We start from the raw sequence: 13,922 nt of genomic DNA on the forward strand, positions 1-13,922 counted from the left end.
ATTGTGAATGCGCGACGGACGTTTTAGTCCCTTCTCGTACTTTTTGGTACGCTCTGGTTGAATAAACAACCTCATATCAGCTGGAGAGTTAAAAAGAAATTCAATGATAGGAAAAGAGGTGAAATCGTCGGATGGGGCTTCCTCTCACGGAAGCTTTAAAACAGAGTAAAACACCTGTTCTCGAACACACAAAGACCTATTCATTCATTGTACATTATATAATCCAATCATCAAACACCCGACTACTATTTACTTACCTTAATAAGTGCGTTATGCTAGCAACGTATCTTATAACTTATTCATTACAACCATCCCCAAACACCCAAATAAACTAAACGTGTACTAAATGTTATATTTAAACCACCTTGCTTAGATATCTGGAAACGGATCCAAGCGGGGCACCGGGACCAGAATAAGCGGGTGGGCTCGTGCGCTCACCAACCCAACCCCCTCCTCCATGTCCACCAACCTCCCCTTCCCTTCTTGCCCACTGCTGCTGCTGCTGCTGCCGCTGTCGCCGCTCACCTCCCAATCGAAGCACTGCACTAATGCTGCGAACGCTGCCGGCACCGCCTGCAGGGCAAGTGTCATCCCCGGGCACCACCTTCTACCGCTGCCAAATGGTATCAGCTGAAAATGCTGCCCCCTCATGTCGACCGCCGCCCGATCATCAACAAACCTCTCCGGTCGGAACTCCGACGGGTTCTCCCAGTATTTCGGGTCGCGACCGACAGACCATACATTGACGAAGAGTGAGGAGCCGGCCGGTATGTCGTAGCCACCGACCGTGACGTCTCTTGTTGCCAGGCGGGTAATGAGGGGGGCTGGCGGGTGGAGACGCATGATTTCTTTGACGGCGGCTTGGAGGTAGGGGAGGTTCGGGAGGTCAGTCTCGTCGACGACCCGGCCATTTCCAACGACCTGATCGATCTCTCGCCGTAGTTTCTGCAGTACGTGAGGGTGGTTGAGTGTTTCGGCGAGCACCCATTCTATTGAGGCGGCGGTTGTGTCAGATCCGGCGGTAAAAATGTCCTGTACATAGGCATAGGCTTGTATTCATAATTAGTTAATGGCCAACAGCAATGCAATCTATACATCTACACCCAAAAAAAAAAGAGCAATTTCACCACTACCCCTCTTAAATATCTAAATATCGTAAATACCCCTATAAAATTGAAAATATCATATATACCCCTTCAAATGTAGAAAATTATCACAAATACTCTTTTTTCTAACGGACGTTAAGATTAGGTTATAAAATGACTAATTTATCCTCGGTTGGGGTGTTCTTTTGACAGCAACTAATAAAGAAATAATTTCATAAATACCCTTCAAATTTTAAAAATAATATTTTTAGTACTAATTATTGGTAGATAAAATATGTGGAAACATCATCTAACCGCACATCTCTTAATCCAATGGACACAAATCTACAACCACTAATAACTTGATACTTTTAAAAATATAGGAGCTCAATTAATTAATTAATTTTATATATATATATATATATATATTATTCAAAGCTAGGGCCATGCCAAAGTGGACTAATGGGTGAGCGGGTCTTCATACAATGTTAATTTTTTGTTGACAATAAATGTGCAATTAAAAAACTGTTGCTTGATTGGGTCATATGAAAAATACTAATATCAAAAAAAATTTATATCAAAACATTTTTTGTATGACTTATGTGAGTTATTTAAATAAAATTCAAAAAAATTAAATCTTGAAATTAATATTGAATATTACAATGGAATATTGCATTACAACTATATATAATTTACATGCGAAAAATTATAACAAGATTTAATTATTACACTTAATAGACTATAGATATTTAATTGTAAAATTTTAAAAAGAATGTTGAATTATTATGTGATTGAAAGGTTAAGAATTGATCTTGATCATGTAATTAATCTTAAATTATTACACTTAGTTAAATTAGTAATTAATAAGGGTAAAATGGGTATTTACAGAATATTAGATGACTTTTTAACGGAATGTTAATCTTAAGGGTATTTGTGAATATTTTTGTTTTATAGAGGGGTATTGCTGATATTTTGTAATTTATAGGGGCATTTATGAAATTCCTATCTCTTAGAAGGGTATTGATGAAATTATCCCAAAAAAAAAAACAAATTCGCTGTTCTCTATATTCAAATTTTCTATATTTTTTATATTAAAAATATAAACAAATTATCGAAATTTTTGGATGAGTTAAATGTGTATGTTATACTCAATTGGATATATGATTAGCACTTTAATAAGAATAATTGCTATTAATATGCCAACGATCAACCAAAGGACGAGAATATCATTAATACGTAGCTCAGACTTTGACTTTCTTTGAACTATCTGTATAACACGTGTGGATAAATATTTTTTTTTTTTTTTTGAGAGATACGTAGCACGCTACCGGCTTCGTTTATTTCATTTAAAAATAAACTTAGCTGGAAATATGAATCAACTAGGATTTGAACTTAGGTCTCGAATACCAACCACCAAAAACTTTACCATTTGCTCTAGGAACGTGTGGATAAATGTATTAAGAGATCCGAGTGCCAAAAGATCTTATAGGAGAGATCTTGAATGCCCTTTTATCCCACTAATAAGATAACAAATATAATTATGTATTTGCTAATCTATTTTAAAGAGTAATACTTCAATACACCATATAAATCTTGATCATTTATTTTTTTTAATAGATAGTTTAGATTTAATATGACTCTAGATATGACTTACTATTGAAGCGTAGGTACTATTTACCAAGTACCTATTTAAAGAGTATTTTGGTTTTTGTAAAATATTTTGGTCTACAAAGCCAGTTTTATCCAACTAAGAATATTATGATATTTTTAAATACCTACAACAATAGTTGGATTTTAAATTACAATCAAATTGTAAATTTAAATTCAAAACAACATTTAAAACTTAATTATAGATCAAATTCAATTTTTTTAAATATAAAATACAAATTTAAAGTAAAACTTTCAGTTCCAATTCAAAATTTTAATTTAAATCAAAAATTAAAATTTGGCTTTAAGATTAAAAGTTCATTTTAGATTCAAATTTAAAAGTTTAATATAAATTTCAAAATTAAAATTTTACATTACAATACCAACTTTAAAAATTAAATTTAAATTCAATATTTTTTTTGAGCTGTTTACTTAACAAATTGGGTATTATCTAATTTGATAAGTTACCAAAGAGAATAAAATATTTAATGTTATAGGATGCTGACAAATTTAGTATATATTACTAAATTTTTTTTTTCAATATTATCATATTAACTAATTCAAATCGGTAACCTGTTCAACATGTTACTTCATGTAAAACTCTATTAAACCTTTTACTAATTAAGAATAAAATTTTAATATTTATGGTATATCGAATCATTCCTCTTTTAGAGTAAAAGTAGCTTAATTATTAAGATTATTAACTCTTCTTATAGTTCTTTTTTTCCCACCAAAAACTTACGGAGCTGTAATTGGGTCATGTTAAATAGGCATCTCAACTTATACACTTCGGCCTTTTTCTTTCTTTTTTATTATTTTCAAACCTAATTAATTATTGAGATTTTCATTAAATTTATAACAGGTCTGATATTGATTCTGCTTACGAAACTGTCGATTAATTAACAGTTTAATTAACAGTGGTTAAGTACCATTAATTAAAAAGAGAAGGAAAATCCGATTCACATGATGAGAATCTTCAAGCGATTTCTCCTCTCCATAAAACAGGGAGGAAAAGAAAAAAAAAAAAACCCTTGCATGCCTTAATGCAATTGTTCTTCTATTACTTCCCCTGGTTCCTTAGATACGTACCTTCAAGTAATTAGGAATACTTATTAATTCAACCTAATTAAGCGGAAACAATCCTAACTAAAATGGAGAGAAAGGAAAGATAAGGTGATTGCTTATATCTAACAATAACCCCGTATTTTTCTCCAAAAAAAAAAACAATAACCCCGTATTCGATAGAGACACGAAATTTATCCTGTATATAATGCATGAGGTTGTTTTTTTTTTTTCTTTTCCCCTCGTCAGCTAAGCTTTCCAATTAATTTGCACTTTAACGTGTTATTAAAGTTAGACTTGCATATTTATGAACTTTATGTGACTGTGTTTGGCTCGTATCTAAGCTTTACGTAGCTATTAGCTTTTAAGCTTTTTAAGCTTTTAAGCTTTTAGATTGGTTCAAGCGCTTTAGCAGTGTTAATTACTAGCGAAGGAAAGAGATGAAAGAGTCCCATACCACAATAAACCCTTTAATGTTTTCTCTGCTTAGCTTCGTCTCCGCTTTCTCATCCTCAGCCGCATCAAGCAATATATCGAGCACATCCTTCACCACCCCATCATCATCTTCTTCTCCTCCCTCCCTGTTACTATGCTTCTTCTTCCTCCTCCTCGCCTCTTCTTTTTCCTTTATGATCCTCTCAAGTAGCCCATCGAACCTAGCGTGCACATCTCTTATCCTCTTGCTCAAGCCCTGCGGGTCCCACCCTCTGCAGAAGGCGATGTGGTCCTCCACGTTGAACGCGCCGATGAGCTCCGCCACCTGCTTCGCCAGCTCCCGCGCCTCCTCCGCCTCGCCACCCGCCGCCGACGACGTGGTGCTCGCTGCCATCCTCATCACCATGTTGTTGGTCAACCTAATTATTCACATGAACACTAAAACATTAAAAGAAACGGAGACTAAAAATGCTAATAAAAGTGTGGAGACAAATTCTCTCGGCAAAATAACACTAGCCGTCTTGCCTGAGATCTTTTGTTGCCTCAACTCTGTAGCTTAATTTATTCTTTCAATGAATGAAACGGATAACGCGCTAATTTTTTATATTAAAACAAAAACTCTAGCTGCTGATACTTTAGAGAAGAGGAGCTGACTGGTCATGCAATATTGTATTTTTTTTTTTTTAGAGATAGATAGCAAGCTATTCATTTTATTTTATTTCAGTTAGAAATAAACTAAACTGAAAGTGTGAATCAATTAAAATTCGAACTTAGAATTTCGAGTATCAATTATTAAGCCTTTTGTCACTTACGCTAGGAACGATCGGTGTCATGCGTAGAGTTATTAGTCTTCAGACGGTTGGCCACTTGTTGTCCACCCGTGCTTTCTTTAAGCACTTGCGGCCATTATGTTTAAAGATGTTCACGAGGTCTGGTCTAATTAGTTGATGGTTTACAGGAATGCCCGCAAGAGAGAAGTTAACTTTAGCAGCTACTTTAATTTCTCGACAAATATAATCCTTTCGCTATTCTAAGTGATTATTTTATTTTGGGTAATGAGGAACTTGTCATTCTTAATTCTTGGGTTCAGGAATTCCTCTATAACTTAAGTGACACAATAAAAGCTTTTTCGATTCTTTTAGTTACTGATTTATGGATTGGATTTCACTCGACTCAGGTAGGGAATATACTTGCAAAGAAAATAATTTGATTTTTCAAAAATCCTGGTGGGGAAGCGTTGAATTTTAATTGCTTGCAATTGTTGATTTTTCGCTTTTTTTTTTCTTTCAAAATTTAGCTATCTTATCTCACTTTTGTAATTTATTTTTTTTTTAATGAATGAAGTAAATAATTTGTTTTTTTTTTTAAAAAAAAAGAAAAAGAAAAAGACAAGAAAAGACAATTTTAGGTTTTTGAAGAAGAATCACACCTGATCAGCTCCCTACTGAGGTTGACACGCTCGCGAAGTTTTGACTTTTCGAGGAGGGTGTGGAGAAGAGCCGTGAACTCGGCGCGGCGGATGGGGCGGAGCTGGTCGACGGTGCGGGCGCCGAGGAGCTCCGACATGCAGAGCCGGCGCATGAAGCGGTAGTAGGGGCTGTAGGGCGCGAAGGCGAAGGCGGCGGAATCGTAGGCGAAGCGGCGGGCTGCGATGGTCTGCGGCCGATCGGAGAAGGCGGCGTCATGGGTCTTGAGGAGGTCGCGGGCCACGTCGGCGCCGGCGGCGACGACGCAGAGGGTGGAGCCGAGGCGGACGTGGATGAGGGGCCCATGCCGGAGCGTGAGGCGGTGGAAGGCGCGGTGGATGGGGGGACGGAGCAGGTGGAGGTGGCCGACGACCGGAAGGCCCATTGGGCTCGGCGGGAGACGGTAGTGGGCATTGGGCTTCGAACTGGGCCGGGCCTTGATGAAGAAGAAGAAGAAGAAGAGTAGGCTGAGGAGGAGGAGGAGAGCGGAGGTGAAGAGGGTGGTGTCTTCCATGTCCACGTTGTTGAGCAAGGAAGAACAATAACCCACCACCCTTATCTGATACAGCTAGAGGGCTACGCATGTATATGTAATAACTGTTAACGGGTCGCATTTTGGTGGGAGATTCAAATCCGAATTTATCGTGGTATATTGAGTAGGCTTTTATTTTATTTTATTTTATTTTATTTTTTTGATTGGACCGTATCCCTCCCATAACCCGGCGCCAACAAAAAAAAAAAAATCTAAATTCTGTTTGCTCGTCCTAAAGAAAAGGTCTCTTACGGCCGATAATTTTGTGAAGTGTGGGTGGACTGGAGATACAGCTAGTGTGTTATGCGGGGCAAATGAAGAAACGGTCGACGAATTGTTCACACAATGCGTTTTCACCAAGTTTGTTTTAGTAATGAGCGTGGAGGGCGTTCAAGCTAGGGATTTGGGGACGACGTTTCTTCCTGCTGGGACAGGTGGGCAGGCAGAAAAGGATTACACAATTCTAAAAGCAGTCTAACTGATCTAGTAGACAACTGATGAGTTATCTGGAAGGCGAAAACGACTTGATCTTTAGAAAGATATCGCCTAACCCAGTACAAGTAGCTCTTAGACTCAAACTGCTGTTGAAGGATGGAGAATATCTTATACCATCAAAGTAGATCCTCAATGCTAGTGTTTTTTTTTTTTTTCCTGCTCTCTCTCGAGGCCTAGGTTGCCTCACTCCTGTAGCCTCATTTATCCCTTTAATGAATAAAGCGGGTAGCGTGCTACCTTTTCCTCAAAAAAAAAAAAAAAAAATCTAAAATATAGTTATATAACTAATGTAGTGTCACCAATGAATCAGATTGCACTACAACAGAATTAGGTTATAGGGACACATGTTTGGGACATTTTTTAGTAAGTGTCTCATTTATGCTAAAACTTAAAAACACATCTACTAATGCCTAAATATAAAGCCCAATCCAACCAAAAATAAAAAATTACTCTACTCAATCCACTACACCCAGTCCATTTAGCCCGATTACAAACAGAAAAGAAAAAAAAAAAAAGAAAAATCAATTACCTTGTTTTTTTCTCTCTTCACTCAATCCACTGAAATTCTAGACGAACAGCCTTTACTGTCGTCGTCCTCCTCCGCCATTGCAGCCAACGAGATAGAGTTTCGGCGGTTGCTAAATACTTAAATAAGTGTTGGTAAATTAGCAGCATTCTTTTAGATTATAGCGACACTCTTTAACTGTCACTATATACCTAGCGACCCCACATATAGCAACACTTTTTAAAAATGTCGGTAATTTTAGCTAGCAGCATTTTTTTGACATGTACCTATATTTAAAAGTGTCGTTGTAGACCGTTTTTGTTGTAGTGTTGATCCTCTTGGATTTATCCGTCTCATTATGATAACAGACAAATATTTTTATTATACTTTTTATTTAAAATAAAAAATATGATTGATATTAATAGATGATGTGATTAATACGTATGTAGTAAAATATTTTCACGCCAACACTGGAGTACGTCAGGATCCATTTTTAGACCTCTACATACTATGCACGGGCATGCCAGCTGACCCACCGGTTAATGGTGTACATAATAAAAATTATTTTAAGAGAAACAATTAAATTTTATGAATTTATAATTGTCTGTATTTTTTATTTATATCAAAAATATTAAATCTTCCTCTTATTTTAAAATTACTATAATTATTAGGAGTTTTTATGCTAAAACTTTTACTTTTACAAATGAAATTGTAAATATAACTATTATTGTAATTACCATATGAAATAGAACTATTAATATTGACACAACTATTAACACAACTATTAATAACTATTAATATTGACTTCCAAACGAAGATAACTATTAACACAACTATTAATATGATTAATCCCACTAGATTTGAGTATCATACATGTAATGATGGTAGTAGTGATTGTTTCTCTTAGACTTGACGGTGTAATTGTATTTGGATCATAAATAATTAATATGTGGTGGTTTTTTTTTCTATAATAACTATGCTAAATCTGAATTTGTTTTAGACCAATTTTATTGTATTACTAGTGAAGACCTGCGCGAGGCTGTGGATATAAAAATATTTTTAATAATAAATTTTAGTTTATATTTTTATATTTGTATATGGTTTTATAAGTCCAATTATAAAACCATATACAAATGATGACAATGTTACCGATAATACTAATGGTGCTATCAAGTTTTTCGCTGTTATATCTCTCTTTGATTATTTTAATCCATTAGATTATACTATTCAACCAACTATTCACTATTGTCCTAATTATTAACCCTACATCGTTTTATGCAAGAGCTAAAAACTTAATAGCACTAATAAGTTGGTGCTATTAATAAAATTATAGCCCAATTCTATATATATATAGAGAGAGGGAGAGAGAAGTGGAGGATTAAGGAGACACGTGTCACTTTTTTAAGATTTCCCAATCCTCCTTTAATATAGTAGAAAGAAAAAAAATATCGCTTTAAGATCCCCCCGATCCTTCTTTAATTAATGTAGTAGAATAGATAGAAAATAATGGAGATAATAATGTGAAGATATGGAGATATTTAATTGTTTTAATAAATTATTTTTAAGTTTACAGTATGAAGATATTTAATCGATTGATATTACTACATGTAATAATTATGACGGAGAAAACTTTTCAATACTGTATGTTTTTTTTTCTTTTTTGAGAAAAATATAGCACGCTACCCGTTTCATTCAACGGAATGATGAATTAGGCTACAAGGGTGGGGCAGCCAGGCCCCGAAAAAAAAAAAAAAAAAAAAAAAGAAAAAAAAAAAAGGGATAGTAATTCTGATCAAGATGAGAGAAACGATCCCCACTCCTTCAATACTGTATGTTAGGACACAACAATAGGAGGCGGCGAGGCTAAAATGTTCTAGCTTGAGAGAAATTTGTGCGTATGTAGCTCGCATGCCTGTTCTTACAATACATTCATTCACCATCCGTTTTAATACTCTATCTCATATTTTTAATTTAGTTCTTTAAATTTAAAGTAAAAAAATTATAATTTTAGATAGTGGAGATTAAAATGGAAAATATAAATTATAAAGAGGTTGAATAAATATGCTACATGCATTGATAGATAGTGTGTAGGAAAACTCTCCCCCTTTCTAAAAAATAAAATTAAATTCATAGGGAATGAAAAACAAAAGTTTATTTTTTTGATAAAATAAAAGGAAACCTCCAATTCGCTCTCTCATTTTTATTGGAGGAATAAAATGTAGGATACACACTCATTTATGGATGTACCAAGAGCATTATTCTTTTTTCACACATATTCTACTGTAACGTGAAGTTGGAGTGACAGCTCTCAGCAGGAGTGTTTGGACGTAAGATGAACTAAAAAATTATTTTCAATATAAAAATATTTTTTTGCTTGTTTGGTTCGACGTAATATAATTTTTGCATATATAGGAGTATTTTTATGAATTTAGAAAAAAATTAAAGTTTTGATTTTTTGTTGTTTTTCGGTAGAAAACGAAAACTCTCTGTAGGAGAGTCACTTATCCTCTCTTTCTCTTTATATTAATATGCTATTATATAATATTTTATTTATAAATATATATATATTTATATATTTAGTTATATATATACATGATGATGATGATGATATAGATATGAAATTCAATTATAATATATATAATACGGTATTTATTTATATAAATAATACATAACATATAATAATAGAAGAAAATTATATAAAATTATGTTTAAATTTTNATTTATATAAATAATACATAACATATAATAATAGAAGAAAATTATATAAAATTATGTTTAAATTTTTCGTTTCAACTAAAGAAATATAGCTGAAAAATTTTTTTCCTAAAAATCAAACATTAAAGAGTGTAATTTTTTTTCCATGAAAAATTATTTATTATAATTTTACGTTGAACCTAATAGAATGCAACTAGGAATAATTCAGCAAGAGTAGCTTTGGTAAATTAGTAGGAGCAGTTTTGCCAGTAATAACTTTTCGATAGCTTTGTTTTCTTTATTTCTATTTTTTCTTTATTTTTTAATTAAACTTTACCTTTATTTTCTTTTGTTGTCCTTTTTTTTTCTTTTCGGAAGCCTTAGCTGCTTTCACCGTATTTGCTTAGTTCATTTTACCTAATGAATGAAGTAGGTAACTTTCTATTTTTTTCTCAAAAAAAAAACTTCGAAAGCTTTGGTGTTTTTAATTATTTTGTGAGATCACGCCGAAACGCCAAACTTTTAAAATCTCAGAATATATCTATTTCAGCCTAGAAGTGCTCGAATTCAGCTCAACTAAGTTCTAACCCGAACCAAGCGTCCTAATGCAGCAGCTTGAGGTGGTTAAGCTGCAGTAGTGAACCCAAGCGCAATTATAACTTATTTGATTTGACCGATAATTTTTTTTCCTATTTATTTTCCAGTCAACTGAGATAACATGAATGAGTAATACGCGATATGTGATGGATTGATGCAGCGGGCGCAGGCAGTTATTTTTTTGACCTTCTTATCTACTGCTAAATTGCAAAATAAAATAAAACAAAATTAATAAGAAAAAACTCATATTAAACTTCTTTTACGTAACAAATAATAACAACCTACTCCTTAATAAAGGACTAAAGCGAATGCCCAACTACTTTGAAAACGCGAACTTTGTTTCTTGTGTTTGAAAGGAACCTGCTTTTGTGTTTGAAAGGGAACCTGCTTTCTAATTTATTGCCCAATTAAATCATCGTTTTCAATTATTATGAGGATCTTGTTTCCGCTGGATCTTGTTTCCAGTGGAGAGTTACATTTCACAGTTAACAGGTGGCAGTTGTAGGTGCTATTGTCAATAAATGAGAAGATGTTTCCTATTAAATATTAAAATATTATTTTTATTCGTTTAAATAATTGAAGAATAATTATTGTTTTATATTTTTAAATATGAACCTGAGTTTCTGAGTTGAAATCACGTCAGATTCTTAACATTATTAATTTTTTATTATTTAATTCAAATTCATGTCATGAATATAATGAAAATTCAGTTCAGATTTGAGTTCTTTTTTATAATACTTCACATAAATCCTAAAACATTGTATCGCATAATTTATAAAAGAAAGAAAAAGTCTTTCAATGTTCCCCAGCAACCAGGATGGCGTGGCATATGCGAGGCGTGCATTAATTATGCACCCACCCTTCTCAAGCAAAAAATTATTTATAGATTTTCCATATGTTGAAAGCAACAGTAGAAAATTCATATTCCTGATTTAGCAAGGTTATCCGATCCCTTTAATTTAGAGGAAATCAAGAAAGCCATTTTTCAACTGGAAAGCGATAAGGCGCCGAGACCGGATGGTTTCCCTTTGAAGCTCTACCAAACGTTTTGGGACACCGTTAAGGATGATATTTTGAGTATCTTTCAGGAAATGTACGAGAGAAAGCTCTCCACGGACGCCATAGACTACTCTTTCATTTGTCTTATTCCGAAGAACGAGGGGGCAGTGCGAGCAAATGACTTTAGACCCATAAGCTTGTTAAACAGGATCCAAAAAATTTTATCTAAGATTCTGACCAACAGGCTAGACCAGGTTATGAAGGATCTGATATCCCCGTCTCAGTCTGCTTTCCTGAAAGGCAGGAACATTACCGACGCTTTTGCATCAGTTTCCGAACTTATTGAATGGGGTAGCAAATTGTCCGTTGAAGGTGTCGGGATAAAGGTTGATTTTGAAAAGGCCTACGACAGGATTTATTGGCCATTCCTTTTCCAAATTCTACGGTGGTGGGGTTTCAATGACAAGTGGTGTGAATGGATCGAATCTTGCGTGTGCCACGCGAAAGTGGCAGTACTTGTTAACGGAGAGCCGACCAAATGGATAAAGACGAAGAGAGGCGTAAGACAAGGGGATCCGATTTCACCTTATCTATTCTTACTGGTGGCAGAGTGCCTGGCTCGTTTGACCAATGAGGCGGCCTCTAACAGTCTCATTAAAGGCCTCGGCCCGACCGAGGGATGTAGGGTCACTCTCACTCAATTCGCGGACGATACCTTTTTCTTCTGCGAGGCAAAAAGCAGGTACTTGAAAAATCTCAGGTTTATTTGGCACCTTTTCGAGTGGACCTCGGGAATGAAAATCAACAGGGAGAAGACGGAGCTTTACTATCTAGGACAGGAGGTCGGTAAAGGAGCTAGATTAGCAAACATTTTGGAATGCAGAGTGGGCACTCTCCCAACCAATTATTTGGGTCTACCGCTCTCTCCCAGATCACCGTCCAAGGAGGCATGGATGGGGATCATACAAAAGATACACCGGAGAATAGAGGGCTGGCAAGCTAAACTCCTTTCTAGGGGAGGTAGACTTATCTTAGTTAACGCGGTAATAACCAACATACCCCTCTACTCTCTTTCCGTGTTCAAGGCCCCCGCGTGGGTGATTAAGCACATCGAAGCCCTTAGAAGGGACTTCTTCTGGAATGGTGGGCGCAGCACCCCGGGCAAGGGATGTCTAGTGACTTGGAAAAATGTTTGTAAGACCAAAAAGGAAGGCGGGTTAGGCATCTTGGATGTTGCGACCATGAATCAAGCGTTACTGACTAAATGGTGGTGGAAATTTCACATTGCACCTGAACTACAGTGGAACAAGTTAATCCGGGTTCTGTACTATCGTAGAAGAAAATCGCTGAGGGAAGGCAGATACTTTAGACCGTTCTCTAGTTAGTGGAAAGGTATCCTTAGTTGCAGCTCCATCTTTAAATGGGGCGCAACCTTTGAACTAGGAAACGGTAAAGCCATTGACTTCTGGCAGGATAGGTGGTGTGGGGAGAAAACATTGAACCTTCTGTTCCCGGAAGCTCATCTCTCGACTGAGGGGAAAAACTACAGAGTTAGCGACTATTTCACGAAGGGTAGTTGGAATTGGACCAAGATCCTAGGAGCCGAAGTGGGCCTTTTGCAAGGGCTGATACCGAACCTCTCGGAGCTTGTGGAAAGGGTCTCCAACTTCTCTGTCGGACATAGACCTGATAAGATCCTTTGGCGGTGGAGTTCAGACGGAAAGTTTTCGGTCAAATCGACTTATTTGGCTTTGACGGACGGCGGGGTAAGAGACGCACGTGCCGCCACCATCTGGAGTCTCAAAATCCCCCTTAAAGTAAAAGTCTTTATCTGGTTGGTCCTTAAGAAAAAAATCCTGACACGCGATAGTCTTGTTAAGAGAGGGTGGATTGATGACCCCACCTACGTGCTTTGCGGGTCGGACGACGAATCAGTGGACCACCTGTTTACCCACTGTGTATTTTGCAAATTCGTCTTGGTGTCAGGGGACGACGAGATCCAGGCCCAAGACCTGGGGGACGAGGTGAATCTTGTTTGGGATAGGTGGACTGGCAAAAAAGACCCTCTAAATAAGCGTACCAGACTTGCTGAACTAGCGGGATGCTGGTGGGTGATCTGGAAGGTCAGAAACGATGTAATATTTCGGAATATCACCCCTAACCCCGGGATTGCGGTCCACAGATTCAAACTGCTTGTGAAGGAGTGGGAGCTTCTCCTCCGGTCATAATTGTTTTTTTTTTTTTTCTGGGGGCCTGATTGCCCCACTTTTGTAGCTTAGTTCATATGATCAATGAATGAAGCGGGTAGCATGCTACCTCTTTCTCAAAAAAAAAAAAATTCACACTCAATTATAATATAAATATATAAAGAAATGAGACGATATATGTCGAAATTTTGACCATTG

At 36.0% G+C, this 13,922-nt stretch overlaps 1 protein-coding gene across 1 annotated transcript; it reads right to left on the reverse strand.

Moving 5' to 3' along the window:
• LOC109711536 (cytochrome P450 93A2-like) lies at window positions 120–6,293 on the reverse strand. Its single transcript, XM_020234649.1, has 3 exons — window positions 5,659–6,293; window positions 4,252–4,648; window positions 120–1,032 (listed from the first exon to the last, which is right to left on the reverse strand). Exons 1-3 carry the CDS (start codon window positions 6,207–6,209, stop codon window positions 370–372), a joined length of 1,611 nt encoding a protein of 536 aa, XP_020090238.1. The 5' UTR covers window positions 6,210–6,293; the 3' UTR covers window positions 120–369.

Source organism: Ananas comosus, linkage group 6, assembly GCF_001540865.1.
Source record: "Ananas comosus cultivar F153 linkage group 6, ASM154086v1, whole genome shotgun sequence".
NCBI lineage: Eukaryota > Viridiplantae > Streptophyta > Magnoliopsida > Poales > Bromeliaceae > Ananas > Ananas comosus.